This window comes from Octopus sinensis, linkage group LG4 (genome assembly GCF_006345805.1).
Source record: "Octopus sinensis linkage group LG4, ASM634580v1, whole genome shotgun sequence".
Classification (NCBI taxonomy): domain Eukaryota; kingdom Metazoa; phylum Mollusca; class Cephalopoda; order Octopoda; family Octopodidae; genus Octopus; species Octopus sinensis.
In genome coordinates this window covers 124035269-124056766 of record NC_043000.1, presented here as the reverse complement: position 1 = coordinate 124056766, position 21498 = coordinate 124035269, and the positions used below count along the sequence as shown (strand labels likewise).

Sequence of the window (21498 nt, the reverse complement as noted above, 5' to 3'; positions counted from 1 at the left end):
CAATTCTGATGGAAGATTTGAAATCATATCATGAAAATTGTTCGAAAACAATTGTTTGAAAGCAATTATTTGAAAAACAGTTATTCAAAATGAATATCATTTGTGTACTTGATTTTTAATTTCATCATTTTTCATCATCATCATCATTATCATTGTTTAATGTCCGCTTTCCATGCTAGCATGGGTTGGACGATTTGACTGAAGTCTGGCGAACCAAATGGCTGCACCAGGCTCCAATATTGATCTGGCAGTTTCTACAGCTGGATGCCCTTCCTAACGTCAACCACTCCAAGAGTGTAGTAGTGTAGTGGGTGCTTTTACGTACTGCTGGCACGAGGGTCAGTCAAGCAGTACTGGCGACGGCCATGCTCAAATGGTGCTTTTTATGTGCCACCTGCACAGGAGCCAGTTCAGCAGCACTGGCAACAACCTCATTCGAATATTTTGTTTAAATAAAATAAGAAATTTAGAATAATAAACATTTCGTATAATTGTGTTTTTGAATAATTTCCATTCGAATAAATGTTTGTCAAATATTGTTTTGGAACAATTATTTTTGAACAATATTCACATAATCTTTGAATCAGTTTTCATGTTTGTTATAGAATCTTATGGAAAATGTGATTAGAAAATAAGGAAAGAATAAATATTTAAAGTCTTGTAAATGGTTACTGCAGGCCTATGAAAATGTTGATATTGGGTGTGGTGGACATTGGCATTCGTTTTTTTACATGTCACTTTATTGTTATTTTTTATATTGTTTTATTAGATATGTTTGATGAAGAAATGGAAGAAGGTGATTCAGATAAGAGTAAGGAAAATTTGGATGTATCTAAAACAGTGAAAGAAAAGAGTTCTAAGGTAGGATTTTAGAAAAATGTTAACTCTAGTTTACCTAACAGCCCAACCAAACAGCTTCTTTCTCCATGGTTGACCAGTGACTAATTTTTGATACATTTAATCACACCAACAAAATCTTTTGTGACCATATTGTTATTAAATGAAGGTGTATATTGTAGTGGTTTAAATATTCAGCTCATGATCACAGTGTCATGGGTTCAACTCCTGCACTGGGCAGCTTATGTCCTTGAGCAAGACACTTCATTTCATGTTGCTCCAGTCTAAAAACTAGTACCAGCCAATTGATGGTGCAGCTCTCTCCTCCTCTCTCCCTTACGCTCTCTCTCCCTTATGCTCTCCCTCCTCCTCTCCCTTATACTCTCTCTCCTCCTCTCTTCCCTACACTCTTCTCACCTGTTTCCAAGGTGTTATTTCCCTATGCCCAAATAGGATTTTCATGGAAGACGAAGTGAATAACCATGCTTGTATGATGCTGCTGCTGCTCATTTATATCCATCATGTGATGTCTAGACAAGGGTACACACAAACACAACAGGTTTCTTTCAATTTACATTTACCAAATCCACTCACAAAGCTTTGGTCGGAATGGAGCTATAGTAAAAAAAAACTTGCCCAAGGTGCTATACAGTGATACTGAACTCAAGACCACAGGGTTAGGAAGTAAGCTTTTTAATCATACAGTCACATTTGTGCCTATATCCGCTATATGTGCCATGTATCTATAGCCAGTATATTTTTGTTAAATAGAATGTGGACCTGTTTTTGATTATTAGTTAGGGGTGTTACTTTTTTTTTGCTTCAGTGTTCTTACATAGATGAATACATACATATCTGTTTTCTCTCTGTTTGAAATTTTATGTCAAAGAATTCTTTTAAGATTTTAATTTGCTTTATTTTGTAGTCCAAGGAAGATGAAAGCAAAAGTTCAAAGCCACCCAGACATAATGCGAACAAAAGACGCAGAATTATTGTAGAAGCAGACAGTGGTGATTCCAGTAAGTTTCTAGCATACTGAATCTTTGTTACCTTCTTCTTGATACTTGAGATATGCCAATGTCTTTGACTAGTGTCTAACACTCATGAAGCACACTTGATTGACATTTGGTGGGGAAATGATTCATTATGGTCTCCGGTTCAGTCCCACTGCATGGCACCTTATGCAAACAGCCTTTTGAGTGGATTTGGTAGATGGAAACTGAAAGAAACCTGTTGTGAGTGTGTGTGTTTGTTTGCCCCCCCCCCCCACTTGACAACCAGTGTTGGTGTGTTTACATCCCCATAACTTAGAGGTTTGGCAGAAAAGACCAGTAGAATGAGCACCAGATTTTAAAAAATTATTTGTTGGACTAAAATTCTTCAAGGTTGTGCCCCAGCATGGCCACAGTCTAATGACTGAAACAAGTAAAAGATTTTAAAAAAAAAAACCTAGCTAAAAAGATATGGCTGGTCTTGCATACTGAGTGATTTGTTTGTTTATATTGGCTTTTCCATGCTGGCATGAATTGGATGATGACTTACTGAAGTAAGTCTTCATCTAACCTAAGTCAAACATGGAAATGCATGCATAAAATAAATGAATTACTGTTATGCAAGAACAGTCAGATCACCTCCGCCACTGAACACATGCAAATACAAAGAAATAAATGATTGGCAATTTATATATATATACCACATGGTTCCGGGTTCATTCCCACTGCGTGGCACCTTCGGCAAGTGTCTTCTACTATAGCCTCGGGCCAACCAAAGTCTTGTGAGTGGATTTGGTAGATGGAAACTGAAAGAACCATGTTGTATATTTATATATATATATATATATATATATATATATATATATATATATATATATATTTATATATTTATATATAGGGAAAGTTTACGAAAAAAACAAAAGACAAAGACAGGTGGTGTACAAAACAAACAGATGTATTAGTATAACGCTCAGGAATAGAAAAAGTCTTTTACATTTCGAGCCTACGCTCTTCTACAGAAAGGTACACAAAAGGCAGTGCTCCAGCATAGCTACAGTCAAATGACTGAAACGGGTAAAAGATATATATATTGGCATTAGGAAGGGCATCCAGCTGTAGAAACTTTGCCAGATCGGATTGGAGCCTGGGACAGCCTTCTGGCTTGCCAGCCCCCAGTCAAACTGTCCAATCCATGTGACCATGGAAAGTGGACGTTAAATGACGACGACGATATTTGTCTTGTGATAAATCAGTTTACTTTTCATCATTTAGGTGATGATTACAAAGCTTCCTCTGGCTCTGAGAGCGACTCAGATAGTGCAAGCAGTGGAGTTGATGAGAATAATTTATCTGACACAGGGTCAGAACCTGAGGCGTCACCTGTCAAGGTAGGTGTTGTTTGTCTTTTCATTTCAACTATCTAAAAAATTTCAGTGCATTTTTTTTTCTGAACTGTTTTTTCAGATCTTGCAGGTAAAACCAAAAACAAAAAAAAAAATAGTTAAATAGTAATAGGGGCAGGAGTAGGCCTACAAAGTCTTGGAGGGCCTACAAAGGTCTTTGGTACTGAATACTTCTAAGTAAACCACACAAAAATAATTAATTTTGGCTATAAAGTGAAGATACTATTGACTAAAGGAGTTTAAGCTTAACTAGTATAAGTCATTGCATTCTTTTGGACAAAGTTCATGACCTTGTTTTAGTTTTCCTGACAAACTAAAGTTTTGTTCTTCATATTTGTGATCATCATCATCATCATTGTTCGACCGTGGTCGAGACTTTCATAGTCTTTTCAAATGGCTAATAATGTGTGCGCGTGCCACTACTACACACATTGGAAAGCATTGTACAACCAAGTACTAAAGAAGATCTTTCCTCCTCCATGAAACAAAGCTGTTCCCGCTGGACGTCAACCCAGTATTTCTAAGCTACGGACCGAGTGATTTATTGTAAGGTTATCTCCCTAGATAGATTGCCTTCACTACGGCTAAGAAGCCCTTGTGATGTAAAATAGGCATCTGCTTTAAAAGCAGTTATTCCAAAAGACATACAAGTGTTTGTTTTACAAATTTTTGAAAATTTGCTAATCATGTCAGCATGGTTAAAATGCTGGTAAAAAATGAAAACAAAAAGATAATGAAGGTTTTGTAACAAAATGTTGCACTATTTATTGAAAAATGGAAGTTATGTTCAAACAACTCTGATAACTATTTTGTTTTATTTATGTACAAATAGAAAACATCTCGGAAGAGAAAACTGCCTGGTTCTACTCCTACAAGTGTTAAGAAGTCTTTATCTTCAAGTACAGTTACTCCAGAACGTTCTCCTTTTGTTGGATCTATAAGCTCAGCTACAAAATCTAAACTGTCTCTTTTCTCAGCTCCTGATTCTGTAAGTATTTGAATCTTCATCCAGAAAGTGAGATTTACTGGTGTTGTTCTAATGGTAGGGATAGTAGTTGATTTGTTATCGGATCTAAATTTCTATTGACAGAAGTTGGGTGTCATGGGTTCAAGAGAGATCAATACTCATTCTATTAAAATATCCCTTCTCCCTCTCAATTTTCTGTAGAGGTTTATTCCCTTCATTTTTAAACACTCAATAAATTTCAGCAGGGGTTTAATTTAGTGAGTATGGTTTGTGCACAGCCAATCTCACTCTGTTCAAATTTATGTTGGTCTGGTGCAGGATTTGTATGTAGTTGCCTTCTCTCAAATGAGTAGCTAAAGGAACTCAGCTGCTCTGGGTTCATTAGGGTGCCTGTAAATGACCTTCTGGAGGCAATTTTGTGACCAGTTAACTGATAGCTGGAATCCTGACAAGTACTACTAGTACTCTGGGTCAGGGTGGACCTTGGAATAATAGTAGCTTTGAGGTGGTTCCACCCTCCTTAAAACCAAGACCCCATTACTGGATACAGTTTAAAATCTCCAAGAATTTAAATCTCATGAAGTTGGTCATAACTAGTAGCAATATAAATCCACCCAGTTTAGTACTTTATTTTATATCCATTATCATCATCATTGTTTAACGTCTGTTTTCCATGCTAGCATGGGTTGGACAGTTCGACCAGGGTCTGGGAAGCCAAGAGGCTGCACCAGGCTCCAGTCTGATCTGGCAGTGTTTCTACAGCTGGATGCCCTTTCTAACGCCAACCACTCCGTGAGTGTAGTGGGTGCTTTTTACATGCCACCAGCACAGGGGCCAGGCGAAGCTGGCAACGGCCACGATTGGTAGGTGCTTTTTATGTGGCACCCACACGGAAGCCAGCCAAGGCAGACACTTTGAATAAATAGCAAAGCTGATGTTGGTGTAATTTGAATTTACAATGTAAAGGACCATAAATAAATCCCACTAGGTATTTTGTTTGATGCTTTACCAATTCTGCCATTCCACCACCATATATGTTTATTTCAGTTTCTTCATAAGTTTCAATTATTTTTGTTTTAGTCTTCTCCTTCAACTGGAGACAAAATGGAGCCATCGACATATCTGCATATGACCTTGGACTTCTTGAAACCAGACAAGTTGAAGTAAGCATGTTTTAAAAATCTTTTTTAAAGCCATTTCTGCATTTAATCAACTGATGCGATTCTAATGCAGTTTATATTGCAAGTTGCATTGTGTTGTTAGCTTGCATGGTAGTGAATTTGGCTTTATTAGCCAAAGCAGGGAGCTAGTTCAAGATGTCTTGTCATTTTGGATGGCTTCAGTCTATGTTGGTCAATTGAACCTTTAAAGTAGAATGACCAATTAAATACATACCGTAAATCCTCGAGTATAGTCCGCCCTTGAGTATAATACGCAGGGGATTTTTAGGGGGCTGTACCTCTGAAGAACCTAAACCTTGTGTATAATATGCACCCCTTCTCTAATTTGAGTCAAGGAGGTCTATATAACGTCCTTGGTTTGTAAAAATGTATATGGTATCGTCCTTTACAGTATATATAACATAATGTAAACGTGTAGCTTTTTTGTGCATTTTGTTTGCAGAAAATAAAGAAATAACAGTAATAACGTTTACTAAATGTTGCTTACTGCAAGTTATGGATGATTCTTTTATGACTTCATTGCTTTCAGGCTTAGCTTAAGGTATTTTCGCGCCCGACATCACAAAATGCGTCTGAATAAACATTGCCGGACAGCAAATAGAGACTCGGACATTGCTTAGAAAATAATTTTCATTTTTAACCTCGTATATAGTACACACTAGGGATTTTGACCTTTAAATTTTGGGGAAAATATGCGGATTATACTCGAGAATTTTTGGTACTGCTAAGCCACACAACAATAGCTGCTGATAGAACTGACTTTTTGATTACTGATACTTGTATTATAAGTGGTTTTAAATTCTAGCACAAGGCCAGCAATTTCGATTATACCAGCTCCACTTCTTAACTGGTTACTTATTTTATGAAGCCCTGATGGATGAAAGGAATGTGAAGGGCCAGAAGAAATGCCACTAAGCATTTTGTCCATCATGTTTACAATTCTGTCAGCTCACCACCTTTATATTATCAATGTAATTAAATTAACATTTCAACAGGCGTTGGAGTGGCTGTGTGGTAAGTAGCTTGCTTACCAACCACATGGTCCTGGGTTCAGTCCCACTGTGTGGCACCTTGGGCAAGTGTCTTCTACTATAGCCTTGGGCCGACCAAAGCCTTGCGAGTGGATTTGGTAGACGGAAACTGAAAGAAGCCTGTCGTATATATGTATATATATATGTGTGTGTTTGCCCCCCAACATCACTTGACAATCCATGCTGGTGTGTTTACGTCCCTGTAACTTAGCGGTTTGGCAAAAAGAGACCGCTTACAAAGTATAAGTCCTGGTGTTGATTTGGTCAACTAAAGGTGGTGCTCCAGCATGGCTGCAGTCAAATGATTGAAACAAGTAAAAGAGTAACTATACAGCTGAAATCATTCTTTCTATCGATTCTTAAAATAATGAAGAATTTACTAAAAGATATTTTCCTGGGGCTTAAAACAACAGTGTCATCATCCTTTACAGGACTTCCACATTATCTTGGCATATAAACATTACTAAAATAGCTTTGCCATTAAGTTGGTGCTTGGAATATGAAATTTTGATGGCAGATTTTAATTTAGATCACTTTAAAAACAAGGTTTGTATCGCACAACTAAAGGTAGCCTCAGGTGATTGGGTATCAGAAAGGGTTAATAAAACTTGACATTTTGGTTGTTTTAAGAACAAGATAGAGGAAAAGATTAATACGGCTGCCTAATTTTCTGAGGTAGCATAGATTGCTAACTGACAAGGTACGTTCTAACAATAAGATAATGGCTGGAATAGTCAAGTAACAAATGGCTTTAAGAAAATGTTATTTTTTCATAAATTATTTTGTTTCTTTTTCTCACAAAATCTACAGGGACAAAAATGGACGCCTGAAATCTCATCCAGATTATGACAGTCGTACTCTGTATGTTCCAGATTCTTTCAAGAGTAAAGTTACTCCTGTAAGTTATATTCAAGAAGTCCACCAAAAAATCTGTTAATTTTTGATTTGCAACTCTTTAATTAGTTTTGGTTGATCAACAGGTGTTCATTTAATGTCTGTCTTTTCATGTTGGCATGGCTTAGACCTGAGTAAATTTGAGGTATGATTGTCATGGATGGTTGCTTTTCAAGTGTGGAAATATTATTCTGGAAGACTTTGAAAGCACAGAACTAGCAGATAATTGGTTGACAAGAAATGTCACCAAATTTCACCACTAACAGCCTGAACATAAAATAACATCATAGTAACACAACTGCAAACTACCGGTTCAGTATAGTCTTTTAAATATTGACACACACACACATTATCATCATCGTTTAATGTTCGCTTTTCATGCTAGCAAGGGTTGGACGATTTGACTCGGGACTGGCAAACCAGATGGCTGCACTAGGCTCCAATCTGATCTGGCATTCTACAGCTGGATGCTCTTCCTAACACCAACCACTCCGAAAGTGTAGTAGGTGCTTTTACATGCCACTGGCATGTGGGCCAGTCAGGCGGTACTGGCAACGGCCATGCTCAAATGGTGTCTTTTATGTGCCACCTGCACAGGAGCCAGTCTAGCGGCACTGGCAATGACCTTGCTCGAATGTTTTTTCACATGTCACCGGTACAAGTGCCAGTAAGGCAACACTGGTAACGATCACGCTTGAATGGTGCTTTTTACGTGCCACCGGCATAGAAGCCAGTCAGCTGCTCTGGCCCAGTCACATACATGCATATGCATATATACATATGTGCATACAAGTATGGATCTCTCTCTCTCTCTATAAATATATATACACACACACAAATGTAAGCATGTCTGCCAAATTCCTTCACAAAGCATTTCTCAGGCTGGGGCTATAGTAGAAGACACACATCCAAGGTAGTACATGGTAGGACTGAGTTTGTTGCTACATGGCTAAGAGACAAACTTTGTAACTACACAACCTTAAGGATTTTTATCAATCCTTGATAAAATAGAGAATTTGGCAAGAACTACCAATTGAATAGTTTTAAGTTTGACTCCAGTACCTTCTGTGCTTGCTTAAGTTTACCTGGCTATTAGGAATAACTAAGAAATCATTTGGGATTGTCACCTGAAATAGATCTGCATATATTCTATCTAGTGGGGATTTTATCTTTCATCTGTAAATGCAGAGCCAAGCTTTAGCCATTTCAAGTTTTTGCTGACTTCTCTTCAATGCCTTGAAGCTTTTGCGAAGCTGGACAGCTAAAGGGAATATATATCTGTGTGTGTGTGTGTGTGCGCAATAAAGAGGTGGTAGAAGAGTAATTTGCTGCTTCTGAGTTGAGCTAGCATAGGTTGATTACCCTTGGATAGTGCTTGTTGGTGGAAAGGAGACGATATTTATTATTTTGTAATCATATTGTCAGAGTGTGGATTGCTTGTACATTTTTCTTTTGCTTGTTTAATTGTGATTTCAGGTGTATTTGGAATGTTTGTGGCTTACATGAAATTGTTGCTAGGTGGTTTGCAAAGAGTTTTATTTCTTATTCCCTTAATTCTTTTGATACCAACCTGCCTGAAACCGGCTCTGGCTGAGTACAAATGTCTTGTCTTCATAAGTTTTGAATTAAAGTCTCCCACTAAACCTTAGCCACAATTTATGTTCCTAACATTAGCTGAATGATAACTAAGATATTTTACTAAATCCTTTGTTATATTTAAAGTAATTGAAAGAAACACAGAGCATCTCAAAATAAATACTGTAACAAAAGGGTTAATGCATGGGAACCTGAAGATAATCATTTGATAGATGATAATTCTTAATTTTATGTAATGATTCTTTGACCTCCAATACAACTTATTCCATTTCAGGCTATGCGGCAGTGGTGGGAGATGAAATCCAATCATTTTGATACTATCCTGTTTTTCAAGGTAATTTTATTGTAGTACCTCCTGAATCGTTATATTTATTATCTAATTCCATATACTCTTTTACTTCTCATTTCTTTACTGCCCACAAGGGGGGAAAAACAAGGACAGACAAACGGATTAAGTCGATTATATCGACTCCAGTGCATAACTGGTACTTATTTAATCAACCCCGAAAGGATGAAAGGCAAAGTTGACCTCGGCGGAATTTGAACTCGGAACGTAGCAGCATACGAAATACTGCTAAGCATTTTGCCCGGCGTGCTAACTTTTCTGCCAGCTCGCCACCTTATACTTCTATCTGTTTCTTGCTTTCTTTCTTTTTCTTGTTCTCATTCTCTTCCCTTTCACCCTATGAACTCCACCACTTTTCTCCTTCACATTCCATTTCTCTCTCGCTCTCAGACATACAAATGAGTTACAATATACACTCATAGCTAAATGACGTAATGTTATAGAGGTTTTGCTCACTGTTCATGCTTGGTATATACACACACACATACATTCTAGCATATCAATGTAGAATCCCAGTTCTAATTTGTATTTGATCCAGTCTCTTTAGCTGTTGACCCATCAACCAATCAAACATTCTGAATTCAGCCAATAATTACTGTACTCATAGTTAATTCAGTTATTTGAGTTGTTCAAATTCCAGAACCAAACACAACAGAACAACTCTTTAAAAAATCTATCTAATTAAATAGGCTTTTTGTTGAATAAAGTTTGCTGTTCTGTATTTTCTGTATTATCATTAGTACTTTCACAAACAGCCGACAACTAAAACAATCACGATAATATTATATCATATTAACATCAAAATGTTTCCATCATAATATCACTTCAGTATAAAACCATGGGATGTGGTGAAACCAAAATGTTTCCATTATAATGTCATTTAACTACAAAGTTAAGAGATGTGTTGTCACTTATTTTCATTGTTTTGTCTTTTTCTTGTTTATATTCAGGTTGGGAAATTTTATGAACTCTTCCACATGGATGCTGTGATTGCAGTTGCTAAGTTAGGTTTAATCTACATGAAGGTATTGTCAGACTTAGTCCTCTTCTGATTTAAAATGTTAAAATACATAATTTTCAATATTCTCCTGTGGAGAAATATATGTTAATAATCTGTTTAATATAGAAAAAAAAATTGATATTACCAAAGAACTATTGATTGTATTGATAGGCTGTTATTCTACCTAAGTGTTTGGTGAGTCATCTTTCAACTAGCTTCGTGCTGTCACTGAGTTGCATCTGTGGCCAAAATATCTGATTCACAACAACTCAATTCACCTTACTATAGATAGTTTAGGAAAAACGGTAGTGGCATTGTAGAGTTAACAAATGTTGTGTTGGATGGCAGAATCCATTTCACATCCATTTGTGGATTGAAAAAAGCTGAATGTTATTGATGTCAATGTGTCTGATCATCCATTGATAGGTCCTTTTAATCAAGAAAAATCAAATCATTGAGTTGTCTGACAAAACCACAAATCATCATCATCGTTTTACGTCCGCTTTCCATGCTAGCATGGGTTGGACGATTTGACTGAAGTCTGGCGAACCAGATGGCTGCGCCAAACTCCAATCTGATCTGACAGAGTTTCTACGGCTGGAAGCCCTTCCTAATGCCAACCACTCCGAGAGTGTAGTAGGTGCTTTTACGTTCCACCGGCACGAGGGCCAGTTAGGCAGCACTGGCAATGGCCACGCTCAAATGGTGCTTTTTATGTGCCACCTGCACAGGAGCCAGTCCACCGACACTGGCAACGACCTCACTCGAATGTTTTTTTTTTCATGTGCCACCAGCACAAGTGCTAGTAAGGTGACACAGGTAACGATCACGCTCGAATAACGTTTTTAACGTGCCATCGGCACGGAGGCCAGCTTGTTGATCTGGCAACGATCTCACTTGTATGGTACTCTTAGCGCTCCACTAGTACAGATGCCAGTCATCGAATTTGATTTCGATTTCACTTGCCTCAACAGGTCTTCGCAAGCAGAGTCTAGTGACCAATGAAGGAAAGGCACGCATAAGTGGACTGGTATTCAATTGAACTAAAGAATATTTGATAATTTTCAATATCCTTCTGTCAAAATTATGCATTGTTGCAACTTCTGTGTCCAGTATTCATTATTGCTCTCTCAACTCTATCTTCCTTGAATGGATTAGGTCAAGTAATGTTTCTCTACTTATGTCACTGATTGATCTAAATTCTGAAGCACTTAATCTTTTCTATACTTCCAAATCTAATGTTTTATTTTTTTTTATTATTGCTGAGTCAGGAGGAAAGTCAGTGGCTAACAACCTTTACAGGGTTTTGAGAAGTTACCCTTAAAGTGGAAACCAGCTACAGCCAAGTGGTTGTGTTAAACTAGTTACCAAAATTGTCTACCTCCCACCTAAAAAGTCAGAATACAAGGAGCCAATTGGTCATTACTCTAGGGTGGTACTGAACCCAAAAAGAATGAAATGCAAAGTTGACTGTGGCTGAATTTGAACTCTGATCGCAAGAAACTGGAGTAAATATGGCAAGATATTTTGTCCCATACTCTGGCTGTTTGTCCCACACTCTGACTGCATTGGAGATAAAAACCTTCAATCAACAAATTTCTACATGTCAATTTATATTTAAATCCATCTCTAGTACAACTCTGATTGCTTAGATTGATGAAATAACTATTGATTCTAAGGCAGTTAATATCTTAGTGATACAGATGATTGTAGTTTTATCCTTAAATTAAATCCCATAAACTAATACCAGCCAAATTGTTAACACGAGTTTATATTTAACATGGGTTTATATTTAAATATAAACATGAGTTTATATTTATACAAAGGCTATATTAAAATCTCTTAAACTCATTGGAATTTGTCCTGCAAGACAAACACATATGATAGAAGTCTGATAGCTTGTTCTGTAAGCTCTCACCTCTTTTAACCTACGGTCCTTTATCATGGCCTCCTGACTTCGTTAAAATCTCTTCAATCTGCATTTTTCTGTAAACAGTACTCATTTAAAGTTTGTTTTCACTCCCCCTCACCCCACAAACAAATCTCCTCTTGGTCTCTTTAGCCTAATTTATACCCCCCTCCCGTTCACATTTGTACAAACACTGAATGCTTTGAAAGGTAAGGTCATTCTTCCCTATGTTGATTGATGACATATTTGTATATACTTTATATTTATTTAGGGTGATTATGCACATTCTGGTTTCCCTGAAATTGCTTATGGAAGATATTCAGACCTTCTTGTCCAGAAGGGTTACAAGGTGGCACGTGTAGAGCAAACAGAGACACCAGATATGATGACTGAAAGAGTTAAGAAAAGTAAGATTTTAGTTTAAAAAAAACATAACTCAGTAATTATAATTTTTTCCATTTCATTCTATTTCTCTCCTTTCTTGTCAAGATTATATAGTCGGAATAAAAATTATAAATTCTAATAGCCATTTATGCATCAGTCAATAGACCAATCACTGTGATTTTTGTCCAAAGAAAAACATTTCTTATGGGTCTGCTGTATTAAAAATACAAGCATGTCTATAAGGGATGTTATTTCAGGAAAAATACTGCGGTAACTGGCCTATCAACAGTGTGTAAACATTAAGTATGATACATAGATGGCTATTTTAATTTAAAACTGTTTCAGTTGCAGATATTAGATTTTAAATTCTTGTTTATTTTTTTAAATTTCAGACTATAAAATCATGAGATGGTTATTTCAAATTTAAATGTTTGAAATGGTGTAAATAAAAATTTAATATTGTATTTCCTCTCCATTCTAGTGCATTCTGTTACCAAGTTTGACAAAGTAATGAAGCGTGAGATCTGCAGAATCACAACCAAAGGTACAAAAACCTACAGTTATATGGAAGGTGACTGCTGTGAATCTGCTAATTCCTACTTGATGGCTGTTACTGAAAAGGTAACTTTGTACATTCAATGGAATATAATGTTCTTTAATGCAGATGTAGATTAATGAACATGAATTTGCAAAAGCGTTGATTTTTTAAAAGTTAATCCAGCATGAACTTATCAATTTTTACAAATGCAATAGATACCAGTAATATACTGATGTAAATCAGTTGGCTGTTTTCTGAGTTATTAGTTACTTGTGATGGTTGCAATAAATAAATTTTGGGTTGATGTATATTTGTATTACCAATATCTGAAATATTAACTGCTATTATTAACTTAGATCACTGATCAAGTTTTAAATTCTGTAGTAAAGCCACTGGAATTTTTGTTCTTTTTTCATAAAGTTGTATGATATTTGGGTATTTCTGTGGCTCATGGGTGGATGTTGTCTACCTTGACTTTGCTAAGGCTTTCAACTCTGTGCCACACAAAAGGCTTATGGTGAAACTCTCTGCAATGGGTGTGGGGGATGACCTTTTTAACTGGTTGAAATCCTTCATCCTCAGCCGAAAGGAGGTAGTCACAGTTCTAGGACAGCACTCTACACCATATGAGATGTCATCGGGTGTACCACAGGGATCTGTCCTTGGTCCCCTCTTGTTTGTGGCATACATTAATGACATAGATGCCAATTTAAAGAATGCCACAGTATTGAAATATGTAGACGACATCAAGCTGTACCTTGAAATCAAGAGGACTGATCCTGATGTCTACAACTCTTTCCTGCAATCAGACCTAGACACAATGCAGCAATGGATCACAGACTGGCAACTGAAACTGGCTGTGGACAAGTGTACCACCATGCATTTTGGGAGAAAAAACCCTGCGTCCACATACTCCCTCCACAACACTGATATCAAGAAATCCTCTTGCGAGCATGACCTAGGCATCACTGTCAGCAGTGATTTGCGTTGGACAAAGCATATCTCTAAAATTGTCAAGAAGGCCGAGGGTGTCTTGGCATCACTCAGCAAGACTTTTGTTAGCCGCTCTCCAGCCATCTATTTAAAACTGTATACAGCTATGGTACGACCACACTTGGAATTCGCATCATCAGTTTGGAATCCCTATCTTGCTCAGAACATTGACCTCCTGGAATCTGTCCAGAGACGTGCAACCAAACGCATACCCTCCATCAGACACCTACCATATTCTGAGCGCCTTGTTTCCCTGGGCATGGATTCACTGAAGCTCTGGCATCGGTAAACACCCACAAAGTTATCAACCACCTCACCAACAACAACACTGAACACCTTTTTGATCTCCATGTGTCTAACACACGTGGACATGCCTACAAAGTCAGAAAACAACACAGCTCCCATGACTTTCGGAAACATTTTTTCACGCTCAGAGTTGCTGAAGCATGGAATAAACTGCCTGCGTCAGTTGTTGACTGCCATGACACTGCATCCTTTAAGGCCCTCATGCTTTCCGAAATCCGCCGAAACTACACCTGATTATATATACACTTTAGATGAGTTGTAGTGCACCTGAGCACTGTACACAATTATTATTATTATTATTATTTTTAAAAGTATAGTAAAAGCACCCACTACACTCTCGGAGTGGTTGGCATTAGGAAGGGCATCCAGCTGTAGAAACTACCAGATCAAGATTGGAGCCTGGTGCAGCCATCTGGTTTGCCAGTTCTCAGTCAAATCGTCCAACCCATGCTAGCATGGAAAGCGGGCATTAAATGATAATGATGATGAGATATTATCTTTCCCCTTGTATAATTAATTACTTATAGGCTCACATATAGATATCCCTGCAGAAATTTTATCTCATTTGCTTATATGTGACTATAAATTTATATATGCAATATAGTTTGTGCATACAATTCAGAGATTTACTCTTGTGGTATAACTTATAAACTATTGTACATTATATTTAAAGGAAGAAAATGATGGCTGTTTTACCTATGGTGTCTGTTTTGTGGACACCTCCATTGGGAAATTTCATGTAAGTATACACTCCACTGCCCGTCTTTTGAGTCAACTCTATCTTGTTCTGATCGTGTACAGATATTAAACGTAAGGATAAAAATCTTAGTGTTTTCATGAAGCACAATGGAACCTAATGTTGTTGTTCAATTCTGGTGTCTAAATACATAAACCAATAGAAAACCAATAGGAGAGTGGCTTGCCTTTTGATGGACTATGTCTCATGTGGCCCACATCTTGACAAAGTTTGCCCATTCTTAGTCTCTTACCTGCTTATTTCCCACCTAGGTGAACTGTGACCTGTAAAATAAACTGTTCTGTTCAGTCATAATGGAAGATCAGCTTGTAGATATGAATTCATGAAAACTCAGCTCATTAAAGCGGCAAGCTGGCAGAAACATTAGCACGCCAGGAGAAATGTCTTTACATTCTGAGTTTGAATTCCGCTGAGGTTGACTTTGCCTTTCATCCTTTCGGGATGGATAAATTAAGTACCAGTTACACACTGGGTGAATGTAATGGACTTAATCCCTTTGTCTGTCCTTGTTTGTCCTCTCTATGTTTAGTCCCTTGTGGGCAATAAAGAAATAAAACTCAGTTCATGATCCAATTACTTTTGTCTCTCTAATTTGGTAAATTATATTTGATATTTTCAGACATAAAATAAAGAATAATGAAGCTATCAATTCATTTATAGATGTGGTTGTGTGGTTAAGAAGCTTGATTCCTAACAATATGTCTTGGGTTCAGTCCCACTGCATGGCACCTTGGACGAATTTTTTTTATTGTAGCCTCTGGCTGACCAAAACCATGTGAATGGATTTAGTAGACAGAAACTGAAAGAAGCCTGCTCTGTGTGTGTGTGTTTGTCTTGATGTCATGTGATAGTTGTAAATGAGTATCACCTTCATACAAGTAATGTTGTTTGTGTTTAGTCTTCCATGAAAAACATGTCTGTCTATGGGGAAATATAACCTTGCTTGGAAACAGCTAAGGGTTGGTGACAGGTAGGGCATCAAGCCATAAAAAATTCACTTCAGCAAATTGTCTGATTCATGCAAGCAACAAAAAGTGGATGTTAAATGGTGATAATATACAATAATTTGAATGAACAATTTGCTTGTTACATTTTTTTTCGACCAGTAATTAGATTTAAATAAATTGTTTTGTGGTATGTACAGTCTGACCAGAAGGTTGAAATATTTAGTTCTAAGTGAGTATTGTCTATGGGAGGGAATGCAAGCTTTGTACATCGTGTATTAAAAATTTCTAGAAACTTAATGAATGCAATTCATTCTGTCTTTACTATATATTATATTACTATATAATTTGTTTGTTGTATTGTAGTAGGGAGGTTAATTTAAAGCTTGAGATTTCCTGTGTAACTTGATGTGGTTAAAAAGCTTAATAAATACTTAGAATCCAACTGTTTAGCTAGATGTCAGTTAAAATAGTAAATGCTTCCTTCTACAATTTTATGTTGCTTTTTCCTTTGTTTTGTTCATCTAATTCTTCATTTCTTTTCAGATTGGTCAATTTTTGGATGACCGACACAATTCCAGATTCCGCACTCTTTTGATGCACCATACTCCTGCTCAGGTGTGTTATTTCAGTTATAATATTTTTTTTTATTGGAGCAATGTGGCTGGTGATGGTATTGCATACCTGGCATGTAAAAAGCACCTTTTGAGCGTTGGGCCTCACAGAAGCATCTGGCACCCATGCTGGCAGCACATAAAAAGCACCTGTTGAGTGTTGAACCTCATGGAGGCAATGTGTCCAATGCCAGTGTCACATAACTGGCACGTAAAAAGCATCTTTCAAGTGTTGGGCCTCACAGAGGCAATGACATATGACCGAGACCTTTAGCAATATGCTGTTGTGCTTGAGAAGACTGATCACGCCAAGTGAAATCAGTCGTGGCGGATACTGGTGTCATACAAATGGCACCTATGCTGGTGGCACATAAGAGCATCCATTACACTCTTGGAGAGGTTGGCATTAGGAAGGGCATCCAGCTCTAGAAACCCTGCCAAATCAGACTGGACCCTGGTGCAGCCCCTCAGCTTACCAGCCCTGGTCAAACTGTCCAACCCATACCAGCATGGACAATGGACATTAAATGATAATGAGAATTAGCGTATCACAACTAAAAGAAGGAACATTACTGACTTTATATGACTGTCATCAAGAAACTGATTTTATATTTGCATTTTGTAAGCTGCCTATCCATTTAAATATTGCCCTAGAACTCGATGAAAATATTCATAGGTCCAGGCATGGCTTTGTGGTTAAGCAGTTTGTTTTCCAACCACATGGTTTTGAGTTCACCTCATATCCACTTTCTTTTCTCCATTTCCTGCTGGGGTAGCCATGTATCTCCTTTACAGCATAATCTGTCCCTGTTCCTTTTTCCTACTTTAGCCTCTCAACACCTGCACAAAACCACCTCCCTCAATCCTGCACCACCAGTATTGTCAAGGGATCTTGTCTTACGACCAACATGGACCCTCGGGCTAGCCAGATCCTTTCAGTGAAAATTATGTCTGGATCTGAAAAATAAAATTAAATATAGTCGTAGGAGTGGCTGTGTAGTAAGTAGCTTGCTTACCAACCACATGGTTCCGGGTTCAGTCCCACAGTGTGGCACCTTGGGCAAGTGTCTTCTACTATAGCCTTGGGCCGACCAAAGCCTTGTGAGTGGATTTGGTAGACGGAAACCGAAAGAAGCCTGTCGTATATATATGTATGTATATATGTGTGTGTATCAGAACATCCCGCTGTGCTTGAGGAGACCTATTGAGTCAAGTACATGAACATCGAAATAAATATCAATGGAAATAGTAGTTGTGATACCTGTGCCGGTGGCACATAAAAAGCACCGTCCGAACGTGGCCGATGCCAGCGCTGCCTGGACTGGCTTCTGTGCTGGTGGCACATAAAAAGCACCATCCGAACGTGGCCGATGCCAGCGCCGCCTTGACTGGCTTCCGTGCTGGTGGCACGTTAAAAGCACCAACCGATCGTGGCCGATGCCAGACTCCCCTGGCACCTGTGCCGGTGGCACGTAAAAAGCACCCACTACTCTCGCGGAGTGGTTGGCGTTAGGAAAGGCATTCAGCTGTAGAAACACTGCCAGATCAGACTGGAGCCTGGTGCAGCCCCTGGCTTCCCAGACCCCGGTTGAACCGTCCAACCCGTGCTAGCGTGGGAAACGGACATTAAATGATGATGATGATATATATATATGTATTTGTATATATGTATAAATATTATGTATGTGTGTGTGTATATGTGTGTCTGTCTTTGTCCCCCCAACATTGCTTGACAACAGATGCTGGTGTATTTGCATCCCTGTAACTCAGCAGTTTGGCAAAAGAGACCGATAGAATAAGTACTAGGCTTTCAAAGAATAAGTCCCGGGGGCGATTTGCTTGGCTAAAGGCGGTGCTCCAGCATGGCCACAGTCAAATGACTGAAACAAGTAAAAGAGTAAATATAATTTTTTTAGATATTTGTTGGTTTGTTTCTGTTGCAATTGCTATGGATTTGAAACAACATTGAATTTCTATTTCAGATTCTTTATGAGCGTGGTAAAGTCTATCCAAAGACAATGCAGATAATCAACAATCTTCCTGGAAATGTCATCAGAGAAGGATTAAACCCTGGAACAGAATTTTGGCAAAGTTCCAAAACTTTAAAAACCCTCTCAGAATGCAATTATTTTGTTGATGAAGAATCCAAAGAGATTGTGTGGCCAGCTGCCTTGAAGAAAATGTTGTCTGATAGTAAGTAATGGCAAATTTATTTCATTAAGAATTTGGTGCTGGCATTTTTAAAGAATTGTTAAAAAAGCAATTGCTTTGTGTAACTCAGATTTGTTTTAACTTTTCTTAACATTTTGTTGTTTGTAGGTGATGCATTGAATTCTAGTGCTGCAGATGCTTATGTCTTGGCAGTATCAGCTCTTGGTGCCATCTTATGGTAAATACATATTCCTGTTTTGTTCCTTGTTTTTGTTAAAAGAAAAAGAAGTAACACCTAAAATTGGTGTCACAGGGTGCGGATGCCATTTAAAAAGCACTCATTTTGGTATCACGTAAAAAGCATCCATGCTGGTGCCATGCAAAAATCACTCATGCCGGTACCACATAAAAAGCACCTGTGCTGGTCATTTCCTGTCAAACCGTCCAACCCATGCCAGCAAGAAAAACGGACATTAAATGATGATGATTTGAAATTGAATTAGATACTCCTTTGGTTGTTTGACTGCGGCCATGTTGGAGCACCACTTTTAGTCGAACAAATCAACCCCAGGGCTTATTCTTTGTAAGCCTAGTCCTTATTCTATTGGTCTGTTTTGCCAAACCGCTAAGTTACGGAGACATAAACACACCAGTATCGGTTGTCAAGCGATGTTTGGGGGACAAACATACACGCACTTATATGATGGGTTTCTTTCAGTTTCCATCTACCAAATCCACTCACAATGCTTTGGTCGTCCCAAGGCTATAGTAGAAGACACTTGTCCAAAGTGCCATGCAGTGGGACTGAACCCGGAACCATGTGGTTGGTAAGCAAGCTACTTACCTCACAGCCACTCCTACACCTATAAAGATGTTGATGTAAAAATCAGAATTAGCTAATTTATGGTAGTTTGATACTTTCCTCAATACGTATCCCACTAGGAAGACATCCCCCCTCATCCATTAACAATAATAATCCAGTAATAAATTCATCTTTTACATTTTACATTGGGCTGCAACATTGTCATCAAGTATTTTAATTTACTAAACCATCTCCAGTATTCATGTTTGTTCACTTTAAGTCTAGTATTTATTCAGTTTGTCTCTTCTGCTGAACTAAGTTATGGAGACATAAATAAACAACACTGGTTGTCAAGAATTGGTTTTGACATAGACACACACACTGACATATATACATATGTATATGTATGTATATTTATTTATTTGTGTGTCTGAGTATGTCAAGTGTCCACACCATTTCTATCTACCAAATTCAGTCACAAGACATTTGTTGGCCTTGGGTTGTAGCGGAAGCCACATACCCAATGTGCTGTGCAGTGGAATTGAACCTGAAACTAAGTGGTTGCAAAGTAAGCATTCATATCTTCTTATGAATGGCTTTGATATCAAATTTATAAGAAATTGGGTGTTGGAGGATAAAAATTTAGCAGTAAAATTTCATCTTGTGGTCTTTTTCCTGTTTTCATTTCAACTACTTGTTTGGAACTATTTAGATTTAATGCAATATCAACTGCTTAATATGACACAATTAACTAAATAATTAACTGCAAGAGGTCCGTTAAGCTTTTTACTTGATAAATAAGAATTTTTAATTCAGATGGATTGTTAAACTAATTTCAAAACAGTGACCCCATTGATGCTAAATAGCAAAAAAATTGTATTTTTTCTAATTAAATTCATTTATATTTTTCTAATTTGTTGTAATTGCAATTAATTAGGTACTTGAAACACACTTTAGTGGATGAAGAATTGCTGTCTATGAAGAATTTTGAAGAATATGTCCCTCTTGATAAAAATAATTCTGTATCAGTTCCAAACAGCTCAGTGGCCAGGGATTTTTCTGGAAAACGTCATATGGTAAGTTATGCGTTATCAGAAAAGACTTGCCTCCCTCATCACTTTCACTACCATATTTCTGGTGAAATACAATGTTTTTTTTTTTTTTGTTGCAATTAAATTAGGAAAACTGAACTATTAAATGCTCAGTGTGCTTGACTGTAAAATAGGTATTCTATGCTGGACACATAATTTCTGACCAGTTTAGAAATGCTTCTGAGCCAAGACACTGAACTAGTAAACAGTATGTTTAGTTGTAAATAGGTACTCTATGGTTGACGAACTCTCTGCTCCAGACTGCAAGAGCACTATAAAATCATGTAGTAATTTGCTAACTATACAACTCTCACATACAAACTTATTTTAGATACTCTAAACAAAAATGGTCTTTGCTAGCTCTATGGTTCTGTGGATTAGGGAATTACATTCTTATATTTTGTTTTATTCTTGTCAGGTCCTGGATGATGTCACTTTGTGTAACTTGGACATCACAGAAAATGGTTTGAATGGTTCGAGAGAAGGAACTCTTTTAGAAAAACTGGATCACTGCAACACACCATTTGGTAAATAGAATTTATTTTTATGTTTATTCATTTATTTAACTTATACATATATGATATATGGAGGCACACACATGGCTGTGTGGTTAAGAAGCTTGTTTCCCGACTGTGTGGCACCTTGGGCAAGTTTCTTCTTCTATAGCTCTGGGCCGACCAAAGCTTTCTGAGTGGAATTGATAGATGGAAACTGGAGGAAGCCTGTCATGTGTGTGTGTGTGTGCATGCATCTGTACCTTTG

At 37.6% G+C, this 21498-nt stretch overlaps 1 protein-coding gene across 1 annotated transcript in view; it reads left to right on the top strand.

The window, feature by feature from the left end:
- LOC115210797 (DNA mismatch repair protein Msh6) overlaps positions 1-21498 on the top strand; it is a 43605-nt gene that overhangs the window by 5382 nt on the left and 16725 nt on the right. The window contains exons 4-19 of the mRNA XM_029779535.2: positions 770-861; positions 1763-1856; positions 3102-3217; positions 4065-4220; positions 5280-5362; positions 7222-7309; positions 9176-9235; positions 10198-10272; positions 12428-12563; positions 13022-13161; positions 15051-15116; positions 16625-16696; positions 18675-18885; positions 19012-19081; positions 20583-20721; positions 21155-21263. Coding sequence (XP_029635395.1) covers positions 770-861; positions 1763-1856; positions 3102-3217; positions 4065-4220; positions 5280-5362; positions 7222-7309; positions 9176-9235; positions 10198-10272; positions 12428-12563; positions 13022-13161; positions 15051-15116; positions 16625-16696; positions 18675-18885; positions 19012-19081; positions 20583-20721; positions 21155-21263 — 1707 coding nt within the window. The remainder of the gene's footprint in view (positions 1-769; positions 862-1762; positions 1857-3101; positions 3218-4064; positions 4221-5279; positions 5363-7221; positions 7310-9175; positions 9236-10197; positions 10273-12427; positions 12564-13021; positions 13162-15050; positions 15117-16624; positions 16697-18674; positions 18886-19011; positions 19082-20582; positions 20722-21154; positions 21264-21498) is intronic.